Source organism: Hypanus sabinus, chromosome 4 (assembly GCF_030144855.1).
Source record: "Hypanus sabinus isolate sHypSab1 chromosome 4, sHypSab1.hap1, whole genome shotgun sequence".
Lineage (NCBI taxonomy): Eukaryota > Metazoa > Chordata > Chondrichthyes > Myliobatiformes > Dasyatidae > Hypanus > Hypanus sabinus.
Window position 1 is genome coordinate 14,284,512 of NC_082709.1, and position 20,904 is coordinate 14,305,415.

General features: G+C 41.8%; 1 protein-coding gene across 1 annotated transcript in view; it reads left to right on the plus strand.

Annotated features, from left to right (window-relative positions):
* LOC132392425 (potassium voltage-gated channel subfamily H member 7-like) overlaps positions 1-20,904 on the plus strand; it is a 529,705-nt gene that overhangs the window by 348,134 nt on the left and 160,667 nt on the right. The window contains exon 5 of the mRNA XM_059966250.1: positions 10,564-10,584. Within this exon, the coding sequence (XP_059822233.1) occupies positions 10,564-10,584 (21 nt within the window). The remainder of the gene's footprint in view (positions 1-10,563; positions 10,585-20,904) is intronic.

Genomic DNA, 20,904 nt, shown 5'->3' on the forward strand with positions numbered 1-20,904 from the left:
TTGATACCATAAGACCATAAGATAAAGGTGCGGACTTCGGCCATTTGGCCTGTTGAATCTGCTCTGCCATTTCATCATGGCTGATCCATTTTCCCTCTCAGCTGCAAACACCCGCCTTCTCTCTGTATTCCTTCATGCCCTGACTGTTAAAGAACCTCTGTACCCAATGACTTGGCCTCCATAACTGCCTGTGGCAAAAATTTCCACAGATTCACAACTCTCTGGCAAAAGAAATTCCTCCTCATCTTTGTTGTAAAAAGACGTCCCTCTATTCTGAGGCTGCATCGTCTGGTCTTAGAGTCCCCCTCTATAAGACACATCCACTCTTTTGAGTCCTTTCAAAATTCGATAGGTTTCAATGAGGTCACCTCTCAGTCTTCTGGATTCCAGTGAGTAGAAACTCAGGGCCATCAAATGCTCCTCATATGATCAGCCTATCAATTCCAGAATTATTTTTGTGAGCCTCCTTTGAACCCTTTCCAGTTTCAGCATATACAATGAATGACAATAGCAGTGATTAAGAAAAGAAGATAGCAACACTGGTTTCAATTTTTTTTTAAGTTGCAGTAGTTAATACAGATGTGACACAGCCAGAGGGTGCACCATGGGATTGGCCATTTATAAGCTGAGTTTAGTCAGGTGCTGCAAATATTGGGAGAAATAGATTTATGTTGTTCTTAAATTGGGAAAAAGATAAAGCTACTGATTATAGTAGCAGATTAATTTAACAGACTGACCATGCTTGAAAGGGTTTGTTTGAAAGAATAGCAGATGGATTAGAAAATGTATTCAGTATAAACACACTGCAATCAGCTTGAGAAAGCTGCAACAATAGCAAAATATATTCAAGGATTCACATATTGAAACTAAGGAGCTTAAAAGTCACATGTAAATAAAACTTGATGCCAATCAGATCTTTTATAAACCATGACCTTGTCTTGTACAGTAAACTCCAGTTCAGAGACAGAACAAAACGAGCTTTAGCGGCATGGTAAACTGGCACAAAGCGAGTGGAGGGACAGCATCATAGTGGTCCTTAAGGCAGAGACAAACTACTCAGCTCTGCAGAAATCACAAAGTGACCCTTTTCAAACCCATGAATGACAAAGCTATACCATCTGTTTACATCTCAAAATCTGCATATCAAGTTGGCAAAGGCAGATTTGCAAAGCTGTCTTGGCCAAGGCAGAGCCAGCATTTCTTGACAATTAATAGCCACCAGTGGTTGAGCATGTCGATCAAACTACTACATGAAGTAAAATTGGCAACAAAAATAACCCAGGTGACTATAGATAAGATGTTGTAAAGGTCCAGCATCGCTCGTCCAGTTGGCAGTTTGTTCTAATTTTGCAACAATCACGAAGAGGAAAAATCTTAATATACTCCAGAGAATGTTTAGAACTTTACATCAGCATAATTTCCACCTCAAACAAAGCCTATGTGCCTTCATCCAGAAAAAGCTAATTTATTTAGCTCTGCAAATACCTAAAACGGGGCTGCAGCCAGCAAAGCAGAAAATTGAGACCATCATTAAAGCGAGGAATCTGAAAATGTTACCGTGCTAAGGCTGTACATTCTCATTCTTTCGCTATCTAGGTACAGACATCCCTACTCAAACCTCCGCAGGTGATGAATGTACATTTATATAATTCATACTTTAGTGAATATCTACATTTAGTAGCTAAGGCCCCAAGCCTTGGAATTTGCTCTTATCACCTCACGATTTTTTATTCATTCATTATGTGCCAGTTGTATGTCCTGGGCAACCATGGTCTTTCCATAATCATGATTGCTCTTGGCAAATTTTTCTGCAGAAGTGGCCTTCTTCTGGGCAGTGTCTCCATCCATCAACAATACTCTTCAGAGGTTGTCTGCCTGGCATAACCAGGAGTTGTGATATGCACCGACCGCTCATAGGACCATTCACCACTTGCTTCCATGGGTTCAGATTCAGGGTGGTGGGGCGTGAGGCTAAGGAGCTGCTACACCATGCCCAAGCTAGTGCAGGCTAGTGGAGGGAAGGAGCGCCTTACACCTCCTTTGGTGGAGACGTATCTCCACCCTGACTCCCATCTCTATCTTTAATTCTTCCTTTCAGATTTTGCTGGATCATTTTATTGCTGATCTATCTGCTCTTTATAGAATTACCTGATTTTTCTCGGCTAAGTTGTTGTGAGAATCTTTGTGATGCATCACCGTGTTAAAAATGTGATATTAATTGTTTTGGTTGCTGATGCTGGTGATCTTTCCCTTTGGCTCCGCAAAGACTAAATTTACCAGCATTCAGTTTCTTATCATCAGCCAGTGATCCTTCTGAGTTCTGCAGGTTCCCTGTCCTCAGTGAGAGGGATCTTGTGGAAGCTGGTAGAAAACTTAGTTCACCATACCATACACCATACTGATCTTTCTGTCTCCATCTCTGGAGACAGCTTATCTACTGATATCTACTATAAGCCTACAGATTCTCACAGCTACCTGGACTATGCCTCTTCCCACCCTGTCTCTTGCAAAAATGCCATCCCCTTCTCACAATTCCTCTGTCTCTGCTGCATCTACTCTCAGTATGAGGCTTTTCATTCCAGAAGGAAGGAGATGTCTTCCTTTTTTAAACAAAGGGGCTTCCCTTCTTCCACCATCAACCCTGCTCTCAAACGCATCTCTCCCATTTCCTGCACATCTGCCCTCACCCCATCCACCCGCCACCCCACTCAGGGTAAGGGTCCCCTTGTCTCACCTACCACCCCACCAGCCTCCATGTCCAACGTATAATTCTCCATAACTTCCACCACCTCCAACGGGATCCCACTACACAGCACATCTTTCCCTCCCCCCTCTTTCTGCTTTCTGCAGGGATCATTCCCTACGCGACTCCCTTGTCCACTCATCCTCCCCCCCCATCTCTTCCCACCGATCTCCCTCCTGGCACTTATCCTTGTAAGCGGAACAAGTGCTACACCTGCCCTTACACTTCCTCCCTCACCACCATTCAGGGCCCCAGACAGTCCTTCCAGGTGAGGCGACACTTCACCTGTGAGTCGGCTGGTGTGGTATACTGCGTCCGGTGCTCCCGGTGTGGCCTTTTATATATTGGTGAGACCCGACACAGACTGTTTCTCTGCACACCTACGCTTGGTCCACCAGAGAAAGCAGGATCTCCCAGTGGCCACACATTTTAATTCCACGTCCCATTCCCATTCTGATATGTCTATCCATGGCCTCCTCTATTGTCAAAATGAATCCAAACTCAGGTTGGAGGAACAACACCTTATATACCGGCTGTGTAGCCTCCAACCTGATGGCATGAATATTGACCTCTAATTTCCGGTAATGCCCCTCCTCCCCTTTTTACCCCATCCCTGAGATATTTAGTTGGGTTTTTTTCTCTCTCTCTTTCTCTCTCTGCCCATCATTCTGCCTGTTCTCCATCTCCCTCTGGTGCTTCTCTCTCTGCCCATCATTCTGCCTGTTCTCCATCTCCCTCTGGTGCTTCTCTCTCTGCCCATCATTCTGCCTGTTCTCCATCTCCATCTCCATCTCCCTCTGGTGCTTCCCCCCCCCCCCACCCTTTCTTTCTCCCGTCCCATGATCCCTTCTCCAGTTCTGTATCACTTTCGCCAATCACGTTTCCAGCTCTTAGCTTCATCCCACCCCCTCCAGTCTTCTATCATTTTGCATTTCCCCCTCCCCCCACTACTTTTAAATCTCTTAGCATCTCTCCTTTCAGTTAGTCCTGACGAAGGGTCTCGGCTCAAAATGTCAACAGTGCTTCTCCCTATAGATGCTGCCTGGCCTGCTGTGTTCCACCAGCATTTTGTGTGTGTTGTTCACCATACTGTGTATATTTTAACATCCCTTTGCGGCTTTTGTTACCTTACCACTTTTGTTTAGCTTCGTATCTGCCCAATTCCCACAGCCCCTGAATGGTACTCCATTCCTTTTCATACTCCTGTCCGCTACCTTTGGAAGTAAAGAACATTCTACTCCTCAGCTGCACCTTTAACAAATTTTTTGCTGAAACTTTTACATCCCTTTTCAAAGATGCCATTGACATTAATTTTAAATCGAATTTCCTGCATCCTGAGAAAAGTAAAAATCCCTGAAAAATCAGGAAGCTGAAATACTCATCAAATCCGACAGAGAGGAACAGGGCTAACGTTTTGTTTTTAGCTGATCAGCCTGTCCCTGATGCACACTTTTCAGGTCTGCCTAAGAAAGATATAAATCATCTGCAGCTTGTTCAAAATGCAGCAGCAAAAGATTAACTAAAGATACAAGAAAATCTGAACACATTTCACTAGCTTTGGCATCATACACAGGCTGCCTGTGTCCATTGGATCAATTTTAAAATACTCTTCATTGCATATAAGGCTCTGAATATTGAATTGAATTGAATTGACTTTTTTACTTACATCCTTCATATACATGAGGAGTAAAAAATCTATACGTTACATTTCCATTCAAATGTGCAATTATAGTAATTTATAACAAATAATGTACAACAGCATAGTCAATATAACATATTATGTCAGCATGGATTAAGCAGTCTAATAGCCTGGTGGAAGAAGCTGTCCCGGAGCCTGTCCTGGTTTTTATGCTACGATAGCATTTCCCAGATGGTAGCAGCTGGAAAAGTTTGTGGCTGGGGTGACTCGGGTTTCCAATGATCCTTCAGGCCTGAAGGGTTTTTACACACCTGTCTTTGTAAATGTCCTGAATAGTGGGATGTTTACATCCACAGATGCGCTGGGCTGTCCGGAACACTCTCTGCAAAGTCCTGCGATTGAGGGAGGTACAGTTCCCATACTAGGCAGTGATGCAGCCAGTCAGGATGCTCTCAATTGTGCCCCTTTAGTAAGTTCTTCAAATTTGGGGGGCCATGCCAAACTTCTTCAACAGTCTGAGGTGAAAGAGGTGCTGTCGTGCCTTTTTCACCACACAGCTGGTATGCACAGACCACGTGAGATCCTCGGTGATGTTTATGCTGAGGAACTTAAAGCTGTTCACCCTCTCAACCCCAGATCCATTGATGTCTCCAGGCATGGGCAAACTACGGCCCGCGGGCCATATGCGGCCCGTTAAGCTTTTTAATCCGGCCCGCAGAACTTGATGAAATTATATTAATAAACCTTGTTAACGTTTTTTCCCCACAATTCTGGCGTTTTCCCAATAGATGACGCACTCTATATACATTGACCTTTGTTGGGGTGCAGCGTATTACTCCACATTTGCGCTTTACTCTTTGTTCGGCTCGACCTATTTGTGTGAACAGGCGTTCAGCGTCATGAACATCAACAAAGCCAGCCACAGATCCAAGTTAACTGACCAACACCTCAGATCCATCCTGAGAATCGCCACAACAAAACTAAATCCAGACTTTGATGCGCTGGCTAAAAAGGGAGACCAACAACACTGTTCCCACTGAACTTAAAAATAAGTTTCTTTGTTGTGTTATGTAAAAAATGCATTTGAAAATATTTTTTTCAATAAGCCTTACATGTTACATGACATTTCTGTTAAGTGATGGACATGAGTAGTGCACAGGTGCACGTACGTTCTCAAAATAAAAAATGCGCTCCAGATCAAATAACGTGCTCTGCATACTGGCGCGCTATCATTGTTCTGTCTTTGTGCTGGTCATTGTTGAGTTTTGGCACAGGGGACAATTGAATAAGAAGGAGCAGAACAAGTAGACCTGCATCTCCTACCGTTTTTGAAATAAAGACAGTCAGGAGGAGAGTGATGATGATAATATCTTGAAGGATAACAGAATTTTCAGTGCTTTAAAATAATAACTGTTACTATTTAAAAAAGCTGTATTTTATTCATTTAATTTTCAGTGTTTTAAAAGTCATTTCAATAAATAGCTAAATACCATGGGACTTCAAAGACAGATATTTTGTTGTAATGCATTTGTTCATTTTCAATTGAAATTAAAGCACATGTTTTCTACATATCCCATGATATTTTATTTTCGCTTATGAGGTGTTGTGGTGAACTACGTGTGCCTGTCTGGACACACCCCCTGCTGACTGCTCCTGTGGCTCCTCCCACAGGCCCCTGTATAAAGGCGATTCAGGTCTAATCCTCTGCCTCATTCTCCAGGATGTAATATGATGGTCACTCACTGCTGGTTCCTTCTTCAGTCAATAAAAGCCGATATCTCGCCTTACGTCTCAGAGTGAGTTATTGATGGTGCATCAGGTGTATTACCAAAACACTCCATCCATCTGCTCCTGGTCCGGCCCCCGTCAAATTTTAGAACCCTTTGTGGCCTACAAGTCAAAAAGTTTGCTCACTCCTGGGTTAGCCTGTCTCCATTCCTCCTGTAATCCACAACCAGCTCCTTTGTTTTTACGATGTTGAGGGAGAGGTTGTTTTCTTGACTCCACTGTGTTAGGGTGATGACTTCTTCTCTGTCGGCTGCCTCATTATTATCTGAGATTAGGCCAATCAGTGCAATGCCGTCAAATTTAATTAGCAGGTTGGAGCTGTGGGTGGTGACACAGTCACGGCTATGCAGAGAGTACAGTAAGGGGCTTAGTACACAGCCCTGAAGGGCTCCTGTGTTGAGGGTCAGAGGGGCAGAGGTGAGGGAGCCCACTCTTACCACCTGCCACTGATCTGACAGGAAGTCCAGGATCCAGCGACACAAGGCAGGGTGAATGCTAAGGTCTCTGAGCTCCTTGTCGAGCCTGGAGGGAATTATGGTGTTGAAGGCTGAACCGTAGTCCAAGAACAGCATTCACACATAAGCATCCCTCTTCTCCAGATGCGTAAGGACCGCGTGTAGAGCTGTGGCTATTGTGTTATCTGTCGATTGGTTGTGTCGGTAGGCAAATTGCAAATGTGTAGCTTTTACATATATATTGAAGTGTCTATTCCCTTTACATCCCTAATCATAATATTAGATCTGAGAATACTGGCTTGCTTAGTGTTCTTGGAGCTAAACATATGAAAACTGGTGATGCGGACTTCCGCTCTTATACACCAAAGCTCTGGAATATTCTACTGACTGAGATATGCCAGGCTAGTACTGTAAGATATTTCAAAATACTTCTAAAACCTATTTTATAAAATTTGGCATACTTATAGGATTGCTTATTATCTGTTGATGTTGATTATATTTATATAATTTGGTATATTGGATTACATTTTATTCTATATAATGTTTGTTTTTACTTATGAATTTTAATTTCTCTCATATTCTTCTTATTGTATTTATTTATCTTTACAATCTATATAAAATTCTTTGAGCCTGCATCTTACTGTATGAAATATGCTATATAAATAAAGTTATCGTTATTATTATTGATGTTTTAATTCAAAGACTTGTCATCAGATCTTATGAGAGTTAGAGAAATGACTGGAGATCCTGTATAACTAGATAGACTGGTGATAGGAAGTTGGGGTGGTCAAAACAAAAGACAAGATCCATTGTAGGTTTGAAGGTGGGAGAAATTAAATAATAAAATGAATGATGATGAAGAAATAAACAGTTTAGAGAAGGTGTATACAGGAGACTTCCTGATGTTGCAGTGAACATTTTGTCACATAACTTTTCCCATCAGAGTTTAATGTCTATTTCAGTTACATTTCTCTTGGTAAACTGCCTTGGGACTTTTTATTCTAAAGTGAAGGTGCTGTACAACTACAATGTATTATTCTTGTTATTAGGTGGGATAGGATTTATTTTATGTTACTTTCAAAAGCAATCAGCAGAAATTTGCAAGCTCATTTCAGAAGAGATGCATGACTTCCTCCTGTATTAAAATGTTAAACTCTCCTGTAATACACGTAAGACATAGGAGCAGAATTACAGAATTTGGACCATGGAGTATGCTCCACCATTACTATCCTTCTCAATCCCATTCTTTTTCCTCCACCCCACAAACTTTGACACACCGGCTAATCAAGAACCTATCAACCTCCACTTTAAATATACTCAGTGACCTGGCCCACAGCCTTCAGAGGCAATGAATTCCAGAGATTCACCACCCTCTGGCTAAAGAAATTCTTACTCATCTCTGTTCTAAATGGATGTCCCTCCCTTCTAAGGCTGTGCCTTCTGGTTCTGGACTCCCCCACTATTGGAAAGATCCTCCCTATATCCACTCTATCCACACCATCCACGATATCTGCCAGGTTTCAATGAGATCCCCCTTCAATCTTCAAAGCTCCCATGACTACGGGTTCAGAGCCATCAAACACCCATTTATTAATCCTTTCATTCACAAAATCATTCTCAGGAACCTTCTCTAGACCCTCGCCAACACACTTTTTATTAGATAGGGGGCTGAAAACTGTTCAGTATTCCAAGTGCAATCTGACTTGTGCCTTATAAATCTCAGCATGACATCCTTGCCTTTATATTCTAATCCCCTTGAAATGAATGCGAACATTGCATTTACCTTCCTTACCGCCAACTCAACCTGCAAGTTAACCTTTAGGGAATCCTGCTCAAGGACTCATAAGTCTCTGAGTTTTCTCCCTGATTAGAAAATAGTCAGTGTCTTCACTCTTTCTATCAAAGTGCATGACCATACACTACCCTACAGTATATTCAATCTGCCACTTCTTTGACCATACTCCCAATCTGTCTAAGTCATTCAAGGAACACTACCTGCCCCTCCACCTATCTTTGTATGGCCCACAAACTTGGCCACAAAGCCATTAATTCCGTCATCCAAATCATTCACATATAATGTGAAAAGAAGTGGTCCCAACACCGACCCGTATGGAATGGTATCAGTCACCGTCAGCCAACGAGGATAGGCCCTCTTTATTCCCACTCTTTGCTTCCTGTCAGTCAGCTAATCGTTTATCCACGCTGGTATCTTTCCTGTAATACCATGGGCACTTGTCTGGTGAAACAGCTTCATGTACAGCACCTTGTCAAAGACCTTCTGAAAATCCAAGTAAACAACATCCACAAACTCTCCTTTGTCTATCCTGCCCGTTATTTTCTCAAAAAATCTCAACAGATTTGACAGGCGAGGAAACCATGCTGATTTTGGTCCATTTTATCACACGCTTCCACATACCCCAAAGCCACATCCTTAATAATGGACTCCAACATCTTCCCCGCCACTGAAGTCAAGGCTAACTGGCCTATAGTTTCCTTTCTTCTGCTTGTCTCCTTTCTTAAAGAATGGGGTAGCATTTTCAATTTTCCAGACCTCATTACTAATACCTCCACAATCTCTTCAGGCAGCTCTTGCAGAACCTTGGGGTGTAGTCCATTAGGTCCAGGTGTCTTTCAGCTTCCTAAACACCTTCTGCTTAGTAACAGCAACTGCACTCACTTCTGCCCCGATACTCTTGAATCTCTGGCATTCTGCTAGCAACTTCTACAGTGAAGAATGATGCAACAGTTTTATGAAGTTTGTCCTCCGTAACAATCTTTGAAATTACAAGAGGTACCTCCAAAGATTTTCTTTGCCTTAAGCTCTCTAATCAAACCTGGTTCTCTACATAATACGCAGTCCAGAATTACCATTCCCCTAATGGACTCAGCCACAAGCTGAACTAAAGAGCTATCTTGTAGGCATTTAAAAAATCCCCTCCCCTGGAATCCGGCACAATCTGATTTTCCCAATTTACCTGATTATTAAAATTTCTCATCACTATCATAGTATCGCTCTTTTTACATGCTTTTTCTCTCCCATTGTAATTTGTCTCCCACATCCTGGCTACTGTACCAAGTCCTGTATTTAACTCCCATCAGAGACTTTTACTCTTATAATTTCTTAACTCTACCCACAAAGATTCTACATCTTCTGATCCAATCTAAGCTCTTTCTAAGGGTTAGATTTAATTTTTTTACCTATATATAACTCCCATCAGGGAGCAGGCAGATGTGGGAGTTACATATGACAAAAAGCAAAAATAATTTTCATATTTGGATGCAAATATCTATTGAATAACTGTATCAGTGGAATGTTCCCAGCCATATTGTCATTAAACCTGAGATTCCTTTTCTTGTGAGCATATGCAATAAATCCAATAACCATAATAGAATCATAAATCTAACAAATTCATTAAGCATAATAGAATAGTCTCTTTCTGCTTATCAGCTTGGAATATGTTTTTATTGTAACTAGTACTTAAAATTAGGATAATGGCTAATATCTAAAGTTAGCCCTCACATTTGCATTCATTTTCTAAATATCCAGACTCTACAATGGGAATTACATGTAAATTTTAGGGATGACCAGCTACTCACTTCTTCAAATCATTTGCCACAATTCCTCTCCATTCTCATTATATTTTTCCCTTTTTAGAAGCAAACATTCTGCCTGCTGTGAAGAATCTTGAGTGATAATGAGGTTTCCATGTGTGATGTGCCCAAATGAAATGGCAAAAATTGTATCATAGCATATGCAGACCCAAAGGCTGGGCCATCTTAATTCTGAGAACTTCACTGTGAGAATTTGATACATTTACATAACTGTGCTCTTACATAGCAAAATGTTTGAAAACAAGATATATTTCTTTTAATTTGCTGTTTAGTATTTTGTATTTTTCTTGTTTCTTTCTTTCTTAATTGACACGGTGCCATCATAGACAACGGACACAATGTTAAAGGTAATTTTCTTACCTAAAATTGCATGTACTTTCACTATTTTTAACATCCTTGCTTACTTGTTTGGTGACTGCTGCATGTAAGTTCTGATCAAGATGCTCCAAGATCAATGTCACATCTCAAATGGTTAAGAAGAATCTTGAATCATTGTTTTTATTAAATCATTATAGTGACCTGAATATACGTTATTAATTTTATTAAAATGACCTTTTTTCAGGATGCGCTGTGCATGGATTTAGTACAGAGAATGAGAATGAGATTAATGTAATAAACCTAGAGAACTTGTTGTTCTGGCCATGTTTCTGTTAAAAGAAAGCTGAATAGCCAAAAAATATTGAGCACAATCACAGTTAAAGATACAAGTGTCACTTCTTTCTAATTTGTAAATATTGTGATCCGAGATTGTGATGTAATATACTAACATGCAACCACCTGATGAAATTGAAATTCCGCTATGTTCTCATCATATTTATACTGAGGTTACCATCATTAACAGAGTAAAGAAATTTCTGTCATTTTCTGTTACTCCACAATGTAATTTCAAGAATTGTGTTTTCTTTTCTCACTGACTGCAGTATAAAGCAAGGAAACTGCGTATTTATGAGATTGAAGTGTTGAATCTTTACTATAACAAATTAATCAGAAATTCCTAACTTAAAGGTATCAATACTTGTTAAATGGAAAAAAAATGGGAGTTTATAATTAGCTTGAAGAAATCAAAAATAAAGCCAGATCACCAGTCTGGAGATCTGCATTCTAATCACCACATCCAAAAATAAACCTTTGGCAGAAGAAATAAAAGCATAGAGTATTTTCTAAATGGAGAGAAAATTCAAAAATCTGAAATGCCAGGGGATTAAGGAGTCCTCGTGCAGAATTACCTAAAGGCAAATTTGCAGGTTGAATCAATGGTGAGGAAAACAAATGCAAAGTTAACATTCATTTTGAGAAGACTAGAATAAAAAAGCATATGATGTGATGTTAGGGCTTTATAAGATGCAGGTGAGGCCTCCCTTGGAGTATAGTAAATTAGAAATAGTTGACCATCCTTCTCTGATCCCAATATCATCTTACTAGTTACTGACGTCAATCCATCTCCCTTTTTTCCATTAATCAGGCACTCCCCTATCTATCAAAAGTTGTTGAAGTACAGTCCTCAACTCACTATGCTCTCGAAAGTTATCATAGAGCAGCTTACCAAATGCCTTCTATTCAACTAAATATATTACCTTTGCTGATTCAAAGTTCACAGTTCAAAGTAAATTTATTATCAAAGTACATAAACATCACCATATACAACCATGAGATGAATTTCTTTCTAGCATTCACAGTAAATACAAAGAAACACAATAGAATCAATAAAAATTGCATACATGACAGACAAATAACCAATAGGCAGAAGACAACAAACTGTCCAAATGCAAAAAGAAGAAGCAATAATAATAAACAAATAAGCAATAAATATTGAGAACATGAGATGAAAAGTCCTTGAGAATGAGTTCAGTGATGGGACATGTGAAATTGAGAGAAGTTATTCCTCTTTGGTTCAAGAGTCTGATGGTTGCGGGGGTGGGTGGGAATGGTATTAACTGTTACTGTACGTGGTGGTATGAATCCTGAGGCTCCAGTACCTCCATCCTGATGGCAGCAGAGAAAAGAATATGGCCTGAATGGTGGTAGTCCTTGATGACGGTTCACCAGAAAAAGGAGTATATGTGAATATCAAATGAGATTTACCCCACATTCATTTGTAGTTATTTATATTGTCAAAAGATTTTTTGAAATATAAGCCTAGTAACTCCTTCTCATTCCAAAGTAAGACCAATACTGCTGAAACTATTTAAATTCAGAGTAAAGTAAAATTGTGCCATTTCTTGACCTCCTAATGCACCAGAGAGAATTCAGCCCCTTTCTTATGACAGGAATTTTGTTGCATAAGAATTATTGCTTTGGTTTAAAACTCTCTCAGTTGACACCCATGGAAGAGCACTGCCTCACAGTCAGTGTCAGTTTGTTTTTCACCCTCCCTGATTGCAAACAAAATGGCAGTTCTTGATCTGTCTTTTAACCCATCTACATCCCTTTGTGTTCTCCTCACAACTTGCTAACTTATTTCTGCATTCTCTCATCACTATAGAACAACTAGCTTTAACTAACCCTGATTTATCTGAATCTGTGGTATTTAATGTTGCAACTGGCAAACTGCTTTATTTGCTAGATTGTTCCCCAGAACCCTAGAGAACCACTGTTTAAATTATGAATTATTCACAGTGAACATTTTTCACATTCTCAATAACCTTTCTGCGCAGAGATCATACTTTCAGTGGTGATTTGTCTATCTTGATCACTTATCACCCATGTGCTCATCACCCAGGACATTACCCACCCAGAGTTCACCAAGGCCCATGGTCGTAAATGGACATTTTTTATTAGAGCAAGCATCTATGCAGATAAGTCTTCAGCATGACAGTTTTCATTAGGGTCCATTATCTCCTGCAAACATAAATAGATTTGCACATACAGTATGTTGATTAGTTTGTCCTTGGAAGTCAACACTCCAATCACTCTTAACTTCCTGGCATCAGGATCTTTCCCAGGCCGCTGCTTCTGATCTTAGCCACTCTTTAGTTTTCTGCTCACTGCTACATTACAGAAAGCACTCAAACACCATAATCAAAGGGAAAAAGGTTGACTATTTTTTGACAGTGCCTTGGAAAGATCAGATTGAGGTGGTGTTCAAACGTAAGAAAGCCAAATACCAGAAGCTGTAGAGCAGTGCCAGGGACAGGGGTGGAGGGCACGATGTGAGCTATTGAGGAGGGGTGTAGAGGTTTTGCTGGCTGCTCACCTTGCAGAACCTACTCTCTCCTTGGCATTATGGAGGCCGCAAAGAAAAGAGGCATCAGGATCGTCACAGAGACTGCTGAGCAAGCCTCCAGGTGGTGATGGATCAGGAGGTGCGACCCATGGACAGCTGGGACACAAGTCAGGGCCTGATCAACCCTGCCTGGGCGAGGGTGTCCGACGTTAAAAGACTCAAACACCCAATGACCCCAGGTTACATCACCGGTGATGTGTCCCAGCACATCCAACGATGGACCTCAGCAAGTACCTTAACATAAAGGTGGCAGGCAGAGCCACATGGGGATTTGTTGACATTTCAAACTTTGCCACAGATTGCACCTACCTGCTGCTTACCTCCTCAACAGCCATCTACATTGCTACATCGATATCATTCTGGGGTCACCCATTTTCTCAAAGAGTATGCCCGTAGTGGGTAATCTTCCAAGTCTCTGTGAGCCTCTGGGTAACCGCCTTCTCCTAACTTGCAGTGTCTATTCTTGAATCAGCGTCATTCTCTATTTAAAGAAAGACTCTAAGTGTCATGGCTCAGAGGTGAAGCGCTGAGGACCTCCATTGGGTGTGGTCGACTTAGAATGTAGCATCCCAGCTGTGTACGGGATACACAAACCTGCTGCTCATGTTACTAGATCCCCTCTCCATGCAGCTGATGAATCCAAAGGAACGGCAGAGACCCATACAGTTTGGCACCGATGGCATCGCAGGAGTTGCCAGTCAGCTTTGAACTCTACAACAGGGGACTTAGGGAATCCCACACTGGACTTCTTGCTTGGGGTTTACACCCAAAGTCTTCCCCATGAGTGGGTACAGCCATAAGAGATCAGAGATTTCCTTCTCCCAGGTGAGCTGCCAACCACAGTTAATGAGCCCCATCTGTCCAAAGTGACTGGCTTTAAAGCACCAGTAACCTTTGCCCCTTCCCGTGTCAGCAGAAACAAGCTTACTAGCTAAGCCGCACATGAAGACTAGGAGCTGGACTTGGTTGTCAGAGACTATTTGAGACACATCATTGGGAGAGTGGGAGCTTATCCCCACTAGTCCCCCACCCCTGGCTATAACAAGCTTAAGATGAAAGTGAAGAGCTAACAGATGTAAAATCTTGCAATTCTCATTGGAACACCACTGTCTGTTATCATGTGTCCATATTAGTCAGGCCCTTAACTCTTTCAGTGTTATTCAGCAAAAATGTTAAATATTAATAGTTTGGTGTCATCAGTTTACTTGGACAGTATTTTATTGAAGGAAATGATTAATAAAATCACTTTTATTTTCTTTTTATGTCAGCAGTTATAATCCGGATCCTGCTTATCTCACTAGCTGTGCAGAACATGCATTAACTTGTCAGATCCAAATAGAAACATAGTAATAGTCTCTCGAAGTCTGAGGAAGACGAATGTATTGTGCAGTCAACATCTGTGTGCACGCATATGACTTCTGAGGCCGAAGTCCAAAGCGCAGATACGGCTGCAGATGGGGCAGAGAGCACCGCCTGTTGGGGCAGGAGCGGACGGCTTCCTGTGTCTCTCTTGACTCACCTTGAGGCGCTGCCTGCGCCAGTTGGCTTGGAAGTTGTTTGCTGCCTTGGAGCATAGACTGCGCCACTTGGACCGATCAGCAGCAGTGTGTTCGAGATCGCGGGGCTGGAGTTTAGCCCACTTAAGGTTTGACTTGAGGTTGTCCTTGTACCTCTTTCTTGGGCGACCTGCTCCAGTTCTCTGTAGAACAACTGGCGCGGCATTCTGGACTCATCCATGCAGATCGCATGGCCAGTCCATCTGAGCTGAGCCTTCAAAACCTTGGCTTCAATGCTTGTGGAATTGGCTCGGTCCAGGACTGTCAGGTTGGAGATACGGTCTTGCCAGCGGATTTGCATGATTGATCGCAGAGCGCGATTGTGGAATTGTTCAAGCTGCTTGACATGTCTGCGATACAGTGTCCAGGTTTCACAGCCATACAGAAGTGATGAGACCACAAAAGCATTGTAAACCTTCAGTTTAGTGGAGAGGCGAATGTCTTTGCTGCAGAACTTTGACCCGGAGCCTTCCGAGTGCCTGGCTGGCATAGAAACACAGAAAACCTACAGCGCAATACAGGCCCTTTGGCCCACAAAGCTGTGCCAAGCATGTCCTTACCTTAGAAATTACCTATGGTTACCCATAGCCCTCTATTTTTCTGAGCTCCATCTACCTGTCCAGGAGTCTCTTAAAAGACCCTATCGTATCCGCCTCCACCACCATCGCCGGCAGCCCATTCCACACACTCACCACTCTCTGAGTAAAAAACTTACCCCTGACATCTCCTTTGTATCTACTCCCCAGCACCTTAAACCTGTGTCCTCTTGTGGCAACCATTTCAGCCCTGGGAAAAAGCCTCTGACTATCCACATGATCAATGCCTCTCATCATCTTATACACCTCTAGCAGGTCACCTATCATCCTCTGTTACTCCAAGGAGAAAAGGCCGAGTTCACTCAACCTATTCTCATAAGGCATACTCCCCAATCCAGGCAACGTCCTTGTAAATCTCCTCTGCACTCTTTCTATGGTTTCTATATTCTTCCTGTAGTGAGGTGATCAGAACTGAGCACAGTACTCCAAGTGGGGTCTGACCAGGGTCCTATATAGCTGCAACATTACCTCTCGGCTCCTGAACTCAATCTCACGATTGATGAAGGCCAATGCACCTTATTCTTTCTTAACCACAGAGTCAACCGGCACAGCAGCTTTGAGTGTCCTATGGACTCAGACTCCAAGATCCCACTGATACTCCACACTGCTAAGAGTCTTACCATTTATACTATATTTGACCTACCAAAATGAACCAGCTCATACTTATCTGGGTTTAACTCCATCTGCCACTTCTCAGCCAAGATTTGCATCCTATCAATGTCCTGCTGTAACTTCTGACAGCCCTCTACACTATCCACAATACCCCCAACCTTTGTGTCATCAGTAAATTTACTAACCAATCCCTTCACTTCCTCATCCGCTCATTTATAAAAATCACGAAGAGTCGGGGTTCCAGAAAAGATCCCTGAAGGCACACCACTGGTCACCGATATCCTTGCAGAACATAACCCATCCACAACCACTCTTTGCCTTCTGTGGGCAAGCCAGTTCTGGATCCACCAAGCAATGTTCTATTGGATCCCATGCCTCTTTACTTTCTCAATAAGCCTTGAATAGGGTATCTTGTCAAATGCCTTGCTGAAATCCATTTACACTACACCTACTACTCTACCTTCATCAATGTGTTTAGTCACATCCTCAAAAAAATGTTATTATCAAGTGTTTGCAAATTCCTGGTAGCATTGTAAATGTTAGGCCAATGCCTCTGATGATACAGAAATTGATGGTCATTGTTGGGGAAACATCCAACCTGGTCCGTGCTCAGTAAATCACTTGAGAATTCAATATTGAATTGTATTTATACTTGAACGACATTGCTGAAAACCATTCCTTTACTTCAAAAAGTGACCATTACATACAGCACAACAGATAATTTTCCCCTCTTACTGCTAAATTATAAAATTGAAGTGGATTTAATGAAAGTGCAGGCATCAAGAGACGGTGCACTTCTGTTGTTGGCTGAAGTGGCAGTGTCACTGTTGATCAAGTATCTTGCCCAGATGATTAGGTGCTGAAAGCATTAATGGACCCAAATGTGAAACATCATTATATAATTGGGAAACCATTCCTGCCATTCAGTGATCGAGCAAACTACTCAATTCAACCAGATTTTTTTAAAGCCTAGAAAGGACTAACAGATTATTACAGTCACCAGTAGTGGGCTTGAGATTTCTTGAGAGACGCAAGTGCTCTTAAAATTACAAAATGACATCTGTTTCATGCATCTGGAAAGTGAAAAGGAGAGCATATTGATGATGACATTTGCACTTATGCACTGAGCGGCTGGCAGAATATGCATTAAGCTGTTCATTATTCGATCAAGTCAAGTCAAGTTTATTGTCATTTAACTAGATATATGTAGACGGTCAAACAAAACGTTTCTCCAGACCAGGGTGTAAAGCACAGTAGTACACGTAACACACAATAATTTGGAAAAGTAAGAATAACATCTACAAATGCATTAGGCAAAAATAAACAAAGCTAGGTGCAGAAATTAAATATTGTAGGGTACAGAACAAATTAAATTAAAAGTCCAAGTCAAAGTAAAATTTATTATCAGAGTACATACACGTCACCACTACAACCCTGAGATTCTTTTTCTGCGGGTATACTTAGCAATGTAGATGTGCTCAATGGTTGGGAGGGTTTTACCTGTGATCTAGTGTACCGAATCCACTACATTTTGTAGGATTTTCTACTCAAAGGCATTGGTGTTCCCATAGCAGGCTAAAATGCAGCCAGTCAGCACGCTTTCCACCAATCACCTATAGAAGTTCGCCAAGGGTTTTGATGACATGTCGATCTCTGCAGACTCCTGAGGAAGTAGAAGTGCTGCCGTGCTTTCTTTGCAATAATGTTTACATGATGGGCCCAGGACAGCTCTTCTAAGATAGTAAATCCAGGAATTTAAAGTTACTAGCCCACTCCACCTCCAATCCTTTGATAATTACTGGCTCATGGACCTCTGGTTTCCTTCTCCTGAAGTCTACATTCAGTTCCTTGGTCCTATGGACATTGAGTGAAGCACCAGTGGCATTTCAACTGCAATGCAGTAGGGAGTTCAGAAACCTAATTGCCTGAGAGAAGAAGTAGTTTCCATCCTGTCCATTCGTGCCTTTGTGCGTCGGAGTCTCCTGCCTGATGCTAGAAAGTCAAAGAAGATGCTGGACGGATGGGTGGGATCCTTGATAATACAAAGGGCCCTGCATACACAGTGCTCCTGATAAATGCCCCCAGTGGGAGACCCCTATGATCCTCTCAGCCATACTCATAGATCGTTATGAAGATTATGCATTGTTCATCTGATGTGAACATTGTCATTCCCAATCTCAATACTCCAGCTATTAGCCAAAAGTCATTGAGTCAGCTAGCATGGAAGCAGGCTATTTGGGCCATCATACAAATGCAGACCACTGTACTTATCTATATTCATGTCATATCGTGAATTTGTTCTGTAGCTTTCTGGACGACAGCAAAAAGCAGAGCACCTGTCAGGCATGGTGGGACAAATTTTACCATCTGAGGAAGGACAGCAGCTTCTTAGTCCCTCAAATTAATGCTTCAGCAATCCTAATCATCCAGATAGCTGGATTGCTGTGCTCCATTCCTGCTGCTGCATCTCCCCTATTTCCAATAACCTCTGTTTGAGGTGCATTTGAAAGACTTGGCATTGGCCCACCGATGTTACATTACAGTTGGGTCTGTTAAGTGTGAACGGAGTTAATTGCCAGTCCACACTCCAAATATTTGGTTCCAGGCTCTGCACAAAATTTTTCTACAGGTTCTTTTTGGATTCCTCCTCATCCCTTGATATTGAAAGAAAGCTTCCTGACAGACTTTCCAATGCACCAAGCACTTTATTACAGACACCTTATTCTGTAGATCCTACATTGAAATGCTATGTCCTCTACTACAGAATTTACCTCAGACTTTCCCTCTAGAAAAAGACACTTACACTACCATTTACCCTGCTGAGAGACTATTCATGTCCAATTATACACTATACCTTTCTACATCAGATTCAGAATCAGGTTAAATATCAACGGCATTTGTCATAAAATTTGTTAACTTTGCAACAACAGTACAATGCAATACATGATAATGTAGAAAAAACTGAATTGCAGTAAGTACCTATATGTATATCAAATAATTAAATTAAATAAGTTGTGAAAAAGCAAAAATAAAGAAGTAGTGAGGTAGTATTCATGGTTTAAATGTACATTCAGAAATCAGATGGCAGAGGAGAATAAGCTGTTCCTGAATACCTAAGTGTGTGCCTTCAGACATCTGTACCTCCTTCCTGATGGTAACAATAAGAAAAGGGCATTTTCTGGATGATAGGGGTCCTTACTGGTGCACGTTGCCTTTTTGAGGGGTATTGTGGATAGTGTGGAGGGCTGTCAGCAGTTACAATGAGATATCGATAGGATGCAAAACTGGGCTGAGATGTGGCAGATGTTCAACCCAGATATGTGTAAAGTGGTTTATTTTGACAGGTCAAATATGATAGCGGAATATAGTACTAATGGTAAGACTCTTGGCAGTGCGGAAGATCAGAGGGATCTTAGGGTCCGTCTATAGGACACTCAAAGCTGCTGCGCAGGTTGATTCTGTGGTTAAAGAACAAAGAACAAAACAGCTCAGTACAGGCCATTTGGCCCACAATGTTATGCTGGCCCTTAAATTTCTGCCTCCTATATAACCCTCCACTTTAAATTCCTCCATATACCTGTCTAGTAGTCTCTTAAACTTCACTAGTGTATCTGCCTCTACCACTGACTCAGGCAGTGCATTCCACGCACCAACCACTCTGAGTGAAAAACCTTCCTCTAATATCCCCCTTGAACTTCCCACCCCTTACCTTAAAGCCCTGTAGTGGATGGTGTATATTTGGACTTGCAGAAGACCTTTGATAAGGTGTCACACATGAGGCTGCTTACCAAGTTAAGAGCACGTGTTATTACAGGAAAGTTACTAACTTGTTCAAAGAATTGGCTAATTGGAAGAAGGCGGCAAGTGGGAATAAAAAGATCCTTGTTTGATTGGCTGCCAGTGATCAGTGGTGTTCCACAGGGGTCAGTGTTGGGGCCACTTCTTTTTATGCTGTTATTAAACGATTTAGATGATGACGTAGATGGCTTTGTTGCCAAGTTGACAGATGATACAAAAGTTGGTAGAGGGGAAGGTAGTGCTTAGGAAACACGTAGGATGCAGAAGAACTAGACGAATTAGGAGAATGGGTAAGAAAGTGGCAAATTAAATATAATGTTGGAAAATGCGTGGTTATGCACCAGTAGTAGAGATAAATGTGCAGGCTGCTTTCTAAACGGGGACAAAAATCAATACATCTGAGATGCAAAGTGACTTGGGAATCCTTGTGCAGAATACCATAAAGGTTAACTTGCAGGTTGAGTCGGTGGTGAGGAAGACAGATGCAGTGTTAGCATTCATTTCAAGAGGTCTGGAATACAAGAGCAGGGATGTGATGTTGAGGCTTGATGAGGCACTGATGAGGCCTCACCTTGAGTATTGTGTACGGTTTTGGGCGCTCATCTTTGAAGAGATGTGCTGACATTGGAGAGGGTCCAGAGGAAGTTCCCATGGATGATTCTGGGAATGAAAGGGTTATCATATGAGAAATGTTTGATGTCTCTGGGTCCATACTCTGGAATTCAGAAGGATGAAGAGGTATCTCATTGAAACCTTTTGAATGTTGAAAGACCTAGACAAAGTAGATGTGGAAAGGATGTTTCCCATGGTGTGAGAGTCTAGTACAAGAGGACACAGCCTCAGGATAGAGGGGCATCCATTCAAAACAGAGACGTGGAGAAA